The 15505-nt window shown below is 45.6% G+C and overlaps 1 protein-coding gene across 6 annotated transcripts in view; it reads left to right on the top strand.

Annotated features, from left to right (window-relative positions):
* Positions 1-15505, top strand: part of SORCS3 (sortilin related VPS10 domain containing receptor 3) — a 465994-nt gene that overhangs the window by 348103 nt on the left and 102386 nt on the right. For all 6 annotated transcript variants that reach the window (XM_045025354.1, XM_045025356.1, XM_045025355.1 and 3 more), the window contains one exon: positions 6518-6636. In XM_045025354.1, coding sequence (XP_044881289.1) covers positions 6518-6636 — 119 coding nt within the window. The remainder of the gene's footprint in view (positions 1-6517; positions 6637-15505) is intronic.

The following is a 15505-nucleotide window of genomic DNA, read 5'->3' as shown; positions in this document are numbered from 1 at the left end:
GGAGTCTAGCAAGAGTGAAGTAGCCATGGGGAGTAGAGTAGGCTTCTGTGGTAAACCCAGAAACAGGCAAGTTACCAGAAAAGAGACACATGCAGAGAGCAGGGACCCTGTTACAATTGGCAGGGAAATGCGGGAAGACTATCTCTCCACCCCCCAGACACAAGGGGAAGATGGGGTTGTTCAGGTAAGAAAATGGAACCAGAGTATGTGGAACCCTTCAGGTCTATACTCCCAAGCTGGCATATGAAGGGGAAGACATGGTTACCTGAGTTTCCTTGGGAGCTCCAAGGGCTCTGGAGGCAGTCCTCCAGCAATGTTTGGAGACCCAGCCAAGGCAGACGGAGGAGCAAGCTGAGCTGAGAAGGCAGCTGGTGATCTTGGTGAGACAACAGAGGTAGCTCATAGAGATCATGAGAAAGGAAACCACCAGGGGTCAGAGGAAGCAGGAAAGGAAAAGGTATACAGGGGCCAGGAGACCAGAGGCACAAGCGAGGGTATGTTTTGCCTGTGGTAGACAAGGGCACATAAGAAGTGCATACCCTTATATGAACTGTGAGGAGAAGGTTATCCTGGGAGAGCTGGGGCTAGATAGAAGGATGCAGAAGCATAGTCTACTGACAAGGCAAGGGTGAGGGTTTGTTCTGGGTGTTGAGAAGCTGGCCGTATAAAAAGACACTGCTCTCTTGTGAAATTGTTGGGTAGCAAAGGGGAAGGTGTGTGCCCCAGTGCTGTAGAAAAAGTGCGTGTCCTGTATCTGGAGTATGCAGGAGGCAGGCAAAGTAGAAGTAGTAGTGGTGACCATGAACGTTGCAGACATTGCATCCACACACTTGGTAGGGGGTTGCACAGAGTTAAAAGATTAGGAGGCAGAAGAACCAGACAGAAACAGGGACAAGCACAGAAATGAAATAGTCCCCTACAGGAACACACACACCCATGGAAAGGATGCTGTGGGATTTGCTGGAGCAAGCAAAAAGAATTCTGGAGATGCTAAGTAGCTGCAGAACTGGGCTTGTGAGCAGCTGCAGAGGATCAAGAGTTCCTGGGGGAGAAGAACCAGGACGGTATGGAAGAAAAGGGCTGACTGTTGCTCAGGCTGGGTAGCCTGGAGAAAGCCCAGCTCCAGCAACTCCAGGGCGGAAGGCATCCATGCCCACATGGGGGACAGTCGTGAGCAGGAGGGTGTGTGCTGGGGTGTGCCCCCTACTCCAGCCCTGCTAGAGTTAGTAAGGGCCTGAGAGGCCAATTAGATTACCAGGCATCACCTGTGAGTGGGAGGGCCAGGGTTCATTCAGAATGAAGCCCAGCTGGGGAAGGGCTATAAAGCCAGGAGACAGAAAGCTGAAAGGGGGCTGCAGTCACTCCTTGGGATTACGTAGGTCATCAAGGAGACAAAGGAAGTCCAGCAGGAGAGTAAGCCCTGAGATCCAGCCCTGGAGTAAGGAGTCTACTAAGAGTGGGTGAAGTGGCCATGGGGAGTAGAGTAGAGGCTCCTGTGGTAAACCCAGAAACAAGCACATGACCAAAAGTGAGATTAGGGATAGCTCAGTGGTTTGAGCATGGGCCTACTAAACCCAGGGTTGTGAGTTCAATCCTTGAGGGGGCTACTTAGGGATCTGGGGTGAAATTAGTATTTGGTCCTGCTAGTGAAGGCAGGGGGCTGGACTCAATGACCTTGCAGGGTCCCTTCCAGTTCTATGAGATAGGTATATCATGCAAGGAGCTTGTAATGTCACTAGAGCTAGTTTTCCAGATCTACACAGGAGGAAGTGCACATTGCTGGAGTGGAGATGTATTGCTGCATGCTTTATTACTGTGAAGTTCTCAGTGCTGGGATTGGAGTGAGTGGGGTAGTTTCTGTTACCCTCTATTTATCAGAGGCACTGCCCAGAACTAACAGTGCATTTTCCATTGCACTTAAGTTCCTGGTACAACTGCTCAGAACCCACATTGTAGTCTCAGCCACCTTGAAATTCTCAGTACTTCTGCCCAAAACCCATGCTAGAGCCTCTTACTCTGAAGTCTGCAGTGACGCTGGCCAGAATGAACCTCTACTAGAGGAGTCTCTACTACCTCCACGGCCCATTTCTCATCTTTTGTAGGCAACACTGCATCATAATCTCCTTTTCATTTCCCAGGGACTCCTTTCCTTCCTGCCAGAGGCTTTCAGTAGAGCTAGGGTGACCAGGTGTCCTGATTTTTGGGGGCTTTTTCTTATATAGGCTCCTATTACCCCTCACCCCCTGTCCTGATTTTTCACACTTGCTGTCTGGTCACCCTAAGTAGACCTGCGCTATAGAACCTGGAACTTTGCAAAACCTGGCCAGTCTTGGGCTTGAGTATGGAAACACAATTAGTTACGTTTAATAGAAACATCAATGGGGTCCCAAGAATTTTCCACCAAACACAGAGCAAAACCTTTTGCTGACTCTGGAGAGGCCCAGACTCCGAGGCTGGCAGCAGGCTTTCAGGGCCAAAAGATCCCCTGTGCAATACTTGGAGCTTAGCCCGATGTGATGGTTTCATATGAGCTTCTCCTTTGCCATTTTGGGTTCTAGCCAGCTGGACTTTCCAAATGAATCTCAAGGGCTGTGAAGTGGCTTCATGTGGTATGAACCAAACCCATGGCATCTTGTTCCCCTCACTTCTTGGAAAGTGTCCTTGCTTTTTGTAGAGAAGTTCTACAAGTACTTGAAACTCAAGGGCACAGAAAACGTCCTCTGTCTAGAAGAAATGTGCCGTCATGGCAGGTGTCCTCCCAGTGCTGTTTTCATGTTGTCCCTCAACTGGGATTTTTATAAAGCAGTGTAAAGGCCAGCGTTCCCAGTTTGGTCTCTGGCAGGGTGCAGGGATGCTGAAATTTAATTTTTATCGTGGGGGTGCTGATGATGGAAACCATGTATTTGGTGTTTGTTATTACTACGTCAAGCCAGGGGGGCATGGCAGCACCCCTAGTTCCAGCACCGCTGGCTGGCTGCGTGACTGTCAAGTTTACTTACATGGCTGGTGCAATTTTTGCTTTGTAAAACCCTCTGTGCTGCTCCGAGTTCAAGGATGCTGTGTATAATCAAATTCTGTCCTATTCAATACATGCCCATTTAGACACACATGACATAAATAACACTGCCTTTCTAGGACACTTTCTAGGCAAGGATCTCATAGCATACTAAAGAATTCAGCCTCATCTCTCTCCCTGCTTGGCCACTTTTGTATATGTTGAGAAATGGAAGCAAAAAGAGGTTAAGTGAATTACCCAAAGTGACACAAAGATAAGAACGACCATATTGGGTCAGACCAATGGTCCATCTAGCCCAGTATCCTGTCTTCTGACAGTGGCCAATGCCAGGTGCCCCAGAGGGAATGAACAGAACAGGGCAGTTCTGAGTGCTCCATCCCCTGTCGTCCAGTCCCAGCTTCTGGCAGGTGGATGTTTAGGGACACTGGGGGCACGGGGTTGCATCCATGGCCATCTTTGCTAATAGCCATTGATGGATCTATCCTCCATGAACTTATCTAATTTTTTTTGAACCAAGTTATACTTTTGGCCTTCACAATATCCCATTGCAAGAGTTTCCACAGGTTGTGTTGTGTGAAGAAGTACTTCCTTATGTTTGTTTTAAACCTGCTGTCTATTAATTTCATTGGGTCACCCCTGGTTCTTGTGGTTATGTGAAGGGGTAAATAACACTTCCCTAATCGCACTTTCACTTTCTCCACACTGTTCATGATTTTGTAGCCCTCCTTTAACTATCTCTCTTCTAACAGTCCCAGTCTTTTTAATCTCTCCTCATATGGAAGTTGTTCCATACCCCTAATCACGTGTGTTGCCCTTCTCTGTACCCTTGTGTCAGAGTCTTGAAGGAACCCCGCCCATCTCCCAGTCTAGTGACTTCAACGTGAGACCATCCTTCCTCTCAACCACATGCTTCCACAGATGAAGAATCTCATTCTGCCCCAGTTGCAATTTCTCTTTTAGACTATACATAATAACACAATAGCACATAACTAAGAGCTAAAAGCACAACAACCTATAGCAATACCCTCAGAAGGCTAAACTCCATCTGGCTCATATCCTGATGCAGCCATTTTGTTTCAATTGCCTGTTGAATCCATGTCTCCTTTGGTCAAAATTGTGATGACTTTTCCCAACTCACTTTGCAGTGCAGTCCTGTGTTACAGGTGGCACATCGGTGAGAGAACCATGGTGCTGCATTAATGCAGCCAGCTCTCAGGGGAGTCATTGGTCTGAGCCTACTGACGGGCAGGCCCATTCCCAGCAGCAGCTCCAATGAAAGGTTAGCAAGTTTGTGTTTTCCTCACGTGCTCTGGATTGCTGAACGCCTCAATCAACAAAGTCATGGTGCTTTTTTGAGCATCTCTGCACGTCAGCATTTTCCGCTGTCTTGAGCAAGCATTTAGATCTTGGAATGTGGATACAGTTCCTGGGTCCAAGATGAAAACCCTTCTTGTTTGACCTCACGTTCCTTTCTTTCCCCTCCCAAGCTTAGCAAGCTGGTAAATGTGATCTTCAGGGGCGAGAGCAGAGCTGTCAAGGGATCAGAGTAATGGCTTGTGTGGCCTGGAAGGTTTACTACAGCATTAATCATTACCTGATTTCTTTTTTCCTTTTCCATTGCACTGGCTGGCCTGTGCCTGAATACCAATGACTAGGGGCCATCAACTTAGTTCTCCACAGCATCCCTAGGACAAAACAGGTGGCTTATGAAGAGCTTTCCTTTTGAAGCCTTGCTGTCGAGGAAGGGACTGTGGCCTCCTGCCATATATTTCCAGTTCTGCTGCTTGACCTGCTGTGCAACCTTGGACCGGGCCTCAGTTTCCCCATGTGACACACTGATGTAATATACTTACCCACATCATGAGGGTGTTGGGAGGCTTAATGTCTATGAAAAGTATTGAGGTAATAGAAAGTAGGCAGAGCGCCACTGGCCAGACCACATCATTACCTTCTCTTAATTGATTGACCCAGTTCCGCTTGCATCAAGTTTAAGACTCTAGTCCATAACTACCATGCCCTGTGTGGCTCCATACTGACTTGCCTACATCGTGGGTGAGTCTCTATTGGATTCTCTCTGCACCGCAGTGCCTGTTTATTAATCTACCTACTAAGCTGGGTCCTTCCCTGAAATACTTATTCATCTCCTCCTCCTGCTCCCAGACCTTCTCAGAAGCAGCCCCCAAATCATGGAATGATGTTCCAGTCCTGGTGTGATAGGCCACACCACCTTCTCCTAGAGATGCCTCTTAAAGTCTCTGAACAGATCCTGAGCTAGTTTAAATCAGGATAGTTCTATTGAAGTCAATAGAGATAAATTGATTACTCAGTGAGGTACACAGAAGTGAAAGTATGTGTTGAGGGGTGGGGGAGGAATATAGATTTGGGGCCTTTATCTAAAACAACTCCTTTCTTTGCATCTATTCTTATGTCCTCTAGAGTGTAAGCTCTCTGGGGAAGGACTGTCTCTGTATGCATGTACTCTACAGCACTAAATGAATCATCAGCACTTCCCAAATCATAATTACATTTGTTCTTTGGACACAGTCACCCAAAGGACTTAATGAATTGATCTGCTTGGATTCAGCAGCATGAGGGTCTTCTTAGACCCGCAGCCACTCCCAGATTCCAGGTAGCGCTTTGTATCAGGTGTCCTTGCCAAAAAGGTATTGCAGCCTTTTGTTTTGTCCTATAGTTTCCCATGTCTTTGTCCTCTTGGCATTAGACCCCTGCAGTCAGTGCAAAAGAGTTAGTGCTGTGTCTTAAAACTCCTTGGACACTCCAGCTGGTGTAGAATACCATGGTGCTTCGTGCCAAGAGCATGTCTTGCCTGAGCTCTGTGATCTGCGCTAGCTGTCGATTAACTTCTGGAGGAAGTTGTAAGATTTGTCATGACCAAACCCGATATCGATTGGCTGCTGGCTTTCTCTCTCTCTGTGGGACACCACAAAGGCTGGGGACTTGAGCTAATGACTTCCTGGGTTGAACAGAATGTGGCAGCGCATTTCATATGAGAGGCTAGACCCTGGAACTGATTTTCTTCCTCGGCCATCACAGGCCAGATCTGCTGACATTCGGGGTTTGCTGCAAGGCTCATCTATCTCCCCAGGGCTTGGATGATTTGGGGAGAGGTTATGAGTGAGTTTGAAAAGCATATGTAGTGGATAGAAGGAGGGAAGTCTGGATGAGTGAGAAATCTTTTTCTATGCCTTGGGGGCCTAATGAATTTTTGATGTGTTTATAAGGAGTACCCAGAGTTTAGACCCTGGATAGAAGTGGATGCAGTGATTTACATAGGGGGGTGGAATTCCTTCCTGACCTAATCAGGTGATCATCTGATGCCCTGAAGCATGAGGGTGGCAAACACATTTAACTTTAACTTCCAGGATACTGTAGCCCAGGCTGACGTTTCCATTCTGTGCCCTTCTTTTGAGCTGCTTATTAAGTTTTTGGACCATGAGCTCCTGGGCAGGAATTTCTCATGTGCCTATGTTCCTATTACAGATGCCCATTATATAACCTGTCGGATCCAGGAGTGCTCGGAGACTACCAGAAGTGGACCGTTTTTGCGCTCCATCGACACCAACTCACTTGTTGTCCAGGATGAATATGTCTTTATTCAGGTACATTGACACAATATCTGAGGGGAGTGAGTGCGTGGCGTAGCAGGCTGGGGCGAGGTAGATCCTGCGCTATACAGCATGTTTTCTTCTTCCCGGAGGGAGGAAGGATAGTTTAGAGGTAAGGCATGGGACTGGAAGTCAGAAGGTCTGGGAACAATACCTAACTGCCTTGGGTAAGTTGATTGATCTCTCAGTGCTTTAGCTTCCTTATCTGATATGATGATTCTTACCCACCTTACATGGCAGATTGTAATTCCCCAAATGGAAGGCACTGCGGAGGTGCAGACTGTTGTTATGGTTGTCTGGAAAATGCCACGGAGCACCTGTTAGCAAACCGTGGCCTTGATAGAGAGAGCAGAGAAGCATTGTCCGGTGAAGCAAATTGAGGCAAATAGAAGAGTTGATCCAGGCTTGACAGACAAACAAGGAGGCAGAAAGCTAATGGGTCAGACAGGAGATCAGCTTGGAAGGCAAAGTGACTAGAGAAGAAGGCAGGGGGATTTGGGAAGAGAGGGAGATATAAGGCTGAATCAAAGGGAAAGAAGGTTGGGAGAGGTGGGGGGTGGATGACCACTCTGTGGATGGGGAGGGGAGAACCTGAAGGAGGAGACTGCCTAAGAAGGCGAGGGGCTGGATGGCACAGCCCAACTGCTCCCCAGCATGTCCCTTAGGGACAAACCAAGGGGGAGGGGGTGAGAGAATGGCCACCCTATGAGAGAGCAGCTGCAGAGGAAGTTTCATCCAGGTGGAGACCGGGATCCAGGTTTTTGTGAATGGGAGAGGATTGAGCAATGAAGACCTTGAGGATGGTGGTGTTCTTAGAGCCACAGAGTTCAAAGCCAAAAGAGACGACCAGATCATCTGGCTGATCTCCAGTATAACACAGGCCTTCATCGCCACGCAGCCACTCCCACACCCATGCCACCAACCAGAATTAGACCACAGTACTACAGCCCTTGGGAGGCTAAACTATCATGTGCCACAAGCAGAGAACAGGAGGTACCCAGGTGCACCAGTGCCCGAGAGCCCTGCAATGGCAGAGAAATGATTTGGTGAGAGATGGGCCCAGATGATCCAAGCAAGTCTTGACAGAGATGAAGCTGATGTTTCAGTTCAGGGGATGGGAGAAGGATAACAAAGAAACAGGCTTGGCCCTTCAAAAGCTCTCTTTTTGCAGAGCGGGTGGTCTTTTTGTTCTTTTGTTTTCTTTAAAATTATGCAAAATCGCTTCTTCTGTTGAAAAAAAAATTAGCTTTTCCAAGTGATTGTTTAACTGGGGAGATCACTAGCTCAGTGCCGGGGGTGGGGTAGAGCTCCTTTGATGTAATTAGCACTTCTGCCTCTAGAAAATATACTAGCAAATCTTAGTAACCGATGTGTCTGCAATTGGAGACACCCATACATCTTTTGGTAAACATCTACCGCACACCAGACCTCTGAGAGAGCCTGCATTAAACGGGCTTTTTATCTCAGCAGCCTAGAGCGTTCCCAGGCTCTTGTGTCCCTTTATGGCTTACAGCACATCTGATAAGCGTTCATCATTCCCTAGCACTCAACGGCACTAGAACAAGGCATGGGATGTTGAACTGTTTGTATGGGTGATGGGGAACCCTGAGTGGCGTGAGCATTTGTCTGCCTTAAATTGGCAACCACTGGAAATGGAGCGCTTGGGGCTCAAATTAATAGTCACTAATTACTCCAAGTAAAAATATTTGGCAACACTTTAAATGAGGTGTCTTAAACGTACTTCGCTCTGCATTTCATTTAGACTTAATTGGCAGATTTTTTTTATATTATTTTGAACCTTAAATAACTTACAAATTACCATGTAAGAACATGTTGAGGTTTAACAGCTGCATGAGAGATATGTGCACAGGCTTTGATTCTGATCTCACTCCATCCCCAGAATGGATCAGGAGATATAGATATAGTTGTCAGCTGGTGTATACGTCTGTCTCAGTGGTTCTCAAACTTCTGTACTGGTGACCCCTTTCACATAGCAAGCCTCTGCATGCGACCCTTCCCCCCCATAAAGTAAAAACACTTTTTTATATATTTAACATCAGTATAAAGCTAGAGACAAAGCGGGGTTTGGGGTGGAGGTTGACTGCTCACGACCCCCCATGTAATAACCTTGTGACCCCCTGAGAGGTCCTGACCCCCAGTTTGAGAACCCCTGATCTATCTAGATATCCAGTGTAACTGAGTTAATCATTAGGCTAGCAAGGTCAGATCCTCAGCAGGAGTAAAGCTGTGTGTTTCAGTTTACCTCCAAAAAAAGCTAACAAGATGTTAGGGTGCATAATATGGAAAATATGATGAGTGGCTTGCCCTCCTCTGGAATGCTGCATGCGGTAGTGACCACCTTAAAAAGATATTGCAGAATTAGAAGAGTTGCAGGCAAGGGTGAATGAGAATGATTAGAGGTTTGGAAAATTTTAATATGAAGAGAGATTGAAATGATGGGGATTGTTTAATGTGGCAAGAAGATGAATAAGAGAGGACACAGTAAACATATATTATGATTGACTCAATTAAAGAAGGAGTGGCCACATCCCAGTTGTCAGTCATATGAATGATAATACTAGATAATACTTAGTCCTACCATGAGTGCAGGGGACTGGGCTAGATGACCTCTTGAGGTCCCTTCCAGTCCTAGGATTCTATGAATTAAACTCATCACACATTGAATAGCTATCAGATTGATTTGTTATTTCTAAGGTGCCTAGCATAGTCATATCTGAGCTTGGACAATAATGCATAAGTTATATACTTAAGACAAAATCCCACCCCCAGTTACACCTGTTGAATCTCATTTAAATTAAGGAGTTTACTGTGCTATTGCCAAAGCGGGAACTGGGTTCGTATTGTATTGCTGCTAACGTCATCTAAAAATTGCCCTTTGGGGAAAAAAAAAGCCATTTGCAAAACTAACCACAAAATATATTATTTTAACATGCTTTCGAATAACTACTTTCAAGGGGGTCTGTGAGTCATTCAGCTGCACTGTCTCCATTAAAATCAGTGTCATTTTTTCCACTACATTTTCATCAAGCAGAGAATGCCTATAGTTTTCTCTGTAGCTGTAGTGCACTGCCCATCCTGCCTGTGTCTACACGTGACCAAAATGGTTTCACTTTCTGAATCCAGCCTTGGAGATGATCCACAGCTGCCCATCAGATTTGGATTGCTGTTAATTACTTGAGCTGTTGCTCTATTCTCCTGGGTAAAGCTTACATTGTAAACTCTCTTAGGCAGGGACAGTCTTTTTGTTATACCTGTGCTTGGTGCCCAGATCTCTGGGGATTTCCACATTACAGAGCTGGTTGGAAATGTGTTTTCTTTCCAGGGAAACATTTTGAAGGTAGCTATTCATTTTCCTCTCAATTTTTCAGAGCCTTTTTCAGGTGGTCAAGAACCAAAGTTTTCAAAAACGGAAACGTTTGGTTTTTTTTCAGTAAAGCCCGAAAATACTTTAAAATGGAGATTTTTCTCTTGACAATTTCCACTTGGCTGAAGAGGCATTTTTGCCCCCTCTTCTCCCTCCCGCCCCCCCAAACCTTCATTGAAAAATTACCTACCAGCTATAAAAACAATAATAATAAAGTGCTCTGGGATGTGTAGCATGAAGATTCTAGTTTTCCTTGATCAGCGGTGGCTCCAGGCACCAGTGCTCCAAGCACGTGCCTGTGGCGTCAAGCTGTGGGGGGCACCCTGCCGGTCCCTGCGAGGACAGCAGTCAGGCAGCCTTTGGCGGCTTGCCTGCGGGAGGTCTGCCGGTCCTGAGGATTCGGCGGCGATTCGGCGGCAGGTACGCTGAAGCCAGAGGACTGGGGACTGCCTGCAGGCAAGCCGCTGAAAGCTGCCCGACTGCCGTGCTTGGGGCGGCAAAAAAGCTAGAGCTGCCCCTGTCCTTGATGATGATCTCCTAGCATATCAGATGTTCTGCTAATTTAGCTCATCATCTAGTTAATACCCCTGTGCTCCCACATCTATCAATATCTGCAGGGGTCCGGAGGGAGGGCGGGGCTATTTAGAACTTTGGACCAGAACTTGGCCTTTCTCTTTGAACCAACTATAATCCATGAGTGTTGAAGGACAGAGATGGGGCGAGACAATTGCATTCTAATTGGGTTGTTTTAGGATGGTAGGGCGTGGTGTGGGTTGGATAGCCCCACACACAATGCAGGCTAACATGGTCTGAACTCTGGTTTAGACAGGGTTCTACAGGGCAGCAGGGTAAGGAAATTGGTGGGTGTTTTTCTGGATTAGAAACTAGAGATGAATCCATACCAAATCCCCAGATCCAACCCTCTCTGAACCTTGGGGAAGCTTGGTTCCTGATTTGAACTTTGTGGCTGATGGCCGTTCTCTCCAGTGGACCAAACCAGCCCTTTGGAGCTGAACACCCTCCACCGTGGGAATAACTTGGATCTGAATGTGGTAGTGACCCTCCTGCCTCAATCCTTGATGGGTGGGGATTGCTATTTGCCTCAGGATCCGCTTCATTTCCACTTAAAATTGGAAGCTCCTTGCACCATTAACCAAAAGGACACATGATGGGGAATAATAAATAATCATTATGTCAGCCTTTTTAAAGAGCTGGACCATAGACTCCCTTTCCCCTGCAGTCCATATGGCATATTTATTCAGCTGCTCAGGGGCATGTAGGATGTAATTCTAATGAGAGCTGTGTGGTTAGCCCCAAAGAGCACAGACACTGCCTAGTTAATCGTTGTTAATATCTATCACTCTGTCTCTCTTGCCATTCCTCCTCATATCTGGCCACCTTCTGTTGTATTCCATTTGTTATTCAGTTTCCTGGGCACCTTTACAACTGGGCTTTTCTCTCTCGACTCTGGTTTCCCCCAAAGCAAGTGATTCTCTGATCAGTGGCTGCTCTGAGCACCTGTGTTCACCCGCCGGGTCAGCGACTCCCTCCAATCAATCACTGTTGCTGTGACAGCAGTGTGACTTGAGAACCGCGGCTGTATTGCCTGCTCATGTTGCAGATGATGATGATAAGGGACTTAAGACACAGATGTTAAGGGCAGGGGGGCAATTTGACTATGGCTAGCATTCTTCCTGATTCAGACCGTGTCTGTGGTATTATCGTGTGTGAGCAGGGAGCAGTCACTTTGTCATTAGCAACCTGGAGGTACCGTGCTGTGAGAGCAAACTGCTCTGTCAACTGATGTTCTAGAGGACTGGATTCTGGACAGAATGTGAGAAATTTAGGGCAAAATTCTCCTCCCCTGTCTGCACCACCAGTCACTTGTCTAGAAGGATGGTGGTCAGGGTCCTATGGATTTCATAGAATATCAGGGTTGGAAGGGACTTCAGGAGGTCATCTAGGCCAACCCCCTGCTCAAAGCAGGACTAATCCCCAGCTATTTTGAGGGCTCCAGATCCCTAAATGGCCCCCTCAAGGATTGAATTTGCAACCCGGGGTTTAGAAGGCCAATACTCAAACCACTGAGCTATCCCAAGGTACTGTCTTGAGAGACCTGGATTCATTTCTCTGCTCTGCCACATAAGAACAGCTATGCTGGGTCAGACCAAAGGTCCACCTAACCCAGTATCTAAGTCTTCTGAGAGTGGCCAATGCCAGGTGCTTCAGGGAGAATGAACAGAACAGGTAATCGACAGGGGATGGGTCACTTGATGTCCATGCCCATATTATGGCAAACAGGGTAGGGACACCATCCCTGCCCATACTTCCTGTGTCACCTTGGGAAGGTCACTTCGTCTCTCTCTGAGGCACTGTAAGCATAAATCCGTTAAAAAGGATTGTGACGTGCTTTGAGACCTGAACTTATTTTGCATGCAAAAGGCCTGACTCACTTCAAATAGTTTTACACCATTGCAGTTCCATTGACGTACATGGAGTTACTTCCATTGGTATCAGTGAGAGCGTTTAGCCCTAGAAATTCCACAGCTGAAATTCCACAGAATGATGCCTGCCCCCAAATGAATGTGGCTCATGCACGGTTTGACTTCTGATAGCTCCTTCTGGCATAAATATTGGCTTTTTAATGACTACCAGCATAGGAATTAAATTAATAGAGCTGGTCACAAACTTTCAGTTGAAATGTTTTTTCACTGGAAAAGGGCTTGTTTGACAAAATGGAAATTTTAGTGAAAAATTCCAATTTTTGTCCAAAATTTGGGGGTTTCTATTGAAAACCAAAACATTTTTGTTTGTCAGGTGTACAATGAAAACCTAAAAAATGCTATGCGTCCGATGAAGTGGGCTGTAGCCCACGAAAGCTTATGCTCAAATAACTTTGTTAGTCTCTAAGGTGCCACAAGTACTCCTGTTCTTTTTGCGGATACAGACTAACACAGCTGCTACTCTGAAACCTAAAAACTGTGAACACTCTTTCAACAAAAACAAAAAGAATGCACATTGAAACTTTTTCATGAGGGGAAAATGATCATTTCCCAACTAGCTCTATAAATTTAACATCTCAAAAATAACTAATAAAAATGGCCTATTAATATCATTGTGTGTCTTACAGGCTCTGACTTCAATTCAGGAAAGCACTTCATCACATGACTTCAACAGGACTTGAGCGTGTGCTTCAAGTTAAGCACGTGCTTAATGCTCTCCTGAATAGGCATGCTTTTCTGAATCTAAGCCAGTGTTACCAGGCGAGCAGATGTTGATCCCACAGTACAATTGGCACAGGCTGCACCTGTTATGTTGCTACTTAATGCCCTTTTCTAGGACTGTCAATGTAACAACTTCCACAAGTAACAAATTCACTTGAAGACAAACAGGACTAGCCTTCCACCTCGGGGAGAGAGGGATTTTTTTTTTTTACCATGAAATCTCACAGCAATGAAACTAGATGGGGCGGGGAGTTAAACTTTTGGTTTCCCTAGCTTGGATCATTCTCTCTGTTTTCATGGAAGTTAAATACACCATGTTCTAATAGATATCTTTTTTTCTCCATTTTTTTTTTAACTGGGAGACAGAACATCTTAACAGAAATCAATCTGCACAATTTATTTTTAACTTCTCCCTCCTTAGGTGAGATTGATTTTTATCTTCGCAATCAATGGCAGAGAGAGCGGCTTGGTGGGACAATGGTGTTCTCTTTGACTTATCAGGCCTGGTCCTTGAGATTTCTATTGAAGAAATTATTAAAAACTGATTGTGAAACTAATTGGATTAAGACTTTTAAATGATGAGCATGATTACACCTGTTTTACTGCTGGAGCTGATCTTCTGCTACACCCATTTAAAATACAAAACGAAGCCCCGATAGGGGGGACAAAAATCCTAGAGACGAGAGAGAGTGCATCCTACATGCTAGTTAAAACCCTTTGTAAGGCAGTGCCATAAAGGAATAGGAGCAATGTGTAGTTAGGTGCTTTCCTATTTGCTGACACGTCTACTTCCCCCATTCCTGGCACTGTTTCATTTCTACCACGGTAAATATTATCGAATTTGGAACTCAAAGCTCAACAGCTGTTGGTAAAAATTGATTAACTTTTTCTTTTTTTTGGTCTTTTATTTTGTTTCTAGGGGGCTTTTTATTCCATAGTTTTTTATTTCTCTCTTTCTCCTCCCCACTCCTCCCTTGACACGTTGTCTGCGACATCAACTGCATTTTCAGCAGGAGATATAAAGTACTTGGCAGACTGAAAAATGTTTCCTCTGAAAATCCTTCAAAAGGAGATTTAATGTGTACAATCGTGTGCATTTCAAGTCAGTTTCTGTGCAGGGAAATTGCACGGTTTCCAGATGTAACGCTGCCTGTGCTGTCGGTTTGATGTCTTAGGTGTAATTGTGTGCACGTTTACTACACGAGTTGTCATTAAAAAAGTCAAGTATTTTACCTCTCTATACTGCATAGCTGTATCTGAGCTACCACAGTATATTTTCTTCAAAGCAGAGAGGACAGCATCTTCGGTAATGTGACTGAGTGCTAACTTCAGTTACCTGACTGACTGCTGGCCTCATTAGGAGAGTGCTCAGAACCTAGCAGCATTAAGCCTTTATGTGTCTACACTATAGAATCATAGAAGATTAGGGTTGGAAGAGACCTCAGGAGGTCATCTAGTTCAACCCCCTTCTCAAAACAGAACCAACCCCAACTAAATCATCCCAGCCAGGGCTTTGTCAAGCCGGGCCTTAAAATCCTAGATAGATACATAGAGAACGTATATCATATATAGATGCCTACATACCATGAAAACACAATTCCCCACTAAAGCAGTCAACATAGCAGCCTGTAGGCTTAATATGGCATGATCCTACTATGCTAAATTCCCAAATATAATTCAGAGAATGCTGTGGCATTCTCCCACTGCTTCTGAACTATGGGCTTCTGCCCTCTCATTATAGTGTAGTTTCATTACAGGGAAGAGCTGGCTTCCTGTGATCAGAAAGCAAGGGGATCCATTGAAGGCAATAATTCTCGGTAAACAGGTGTCTAGTGCCTCATTCTAAACCACTATCCAAAGAATGACTGACAGAAGGAAGCTGGGAGTTTAGTTTTATAATATAGTAGTTGTCCCCATTCACTGCACTGAAGAAAAAGGAAAGATGAAAAAGTTGGGGCATAGGAAACTACCCCATTTTGGCTGGTAAAGTAGTAGTTTTGTTTTATGTTTAGTCAGAGGAATAGTACCTTAGACACAAATCCTCAAAGCTATTTCATTGCCTAACTCCCAGTGAAATCCTAAATACCTTTGAGGATCTCCTGCTTAGCCCACTGGCCAATGCCTGTACTAGATTCTCTGTCCTTCCGAACACACCATCTGTTGGTCACTTCAGTCTCACTTTTCTGCTAGACACGTCCCTTCCCCATTGTCATGAACCATTCAGCTCCATGATCTGTGCAGAGGGGAAGCCAGA

The sequence above is a fragment of the Mauremys mutica genome, chromosome 7 (assembly GCF_020497125.1).
Source record: "Mauremys mutica isolate MM-2020 ecotype Southern chromosome 7, ASM2049712v1, whole genome shotgun sequence".
NCBI classification, from domain to species: Eukaryota; Metazoa; Chordata; order Testudines; family Geoemydidae; genus Mauremys; species Mauremys mutica.
Note: the sequence above shows the minus strand (reverse complement) of the source record. Positions and strands in the feature narration are given on the sequence as shown.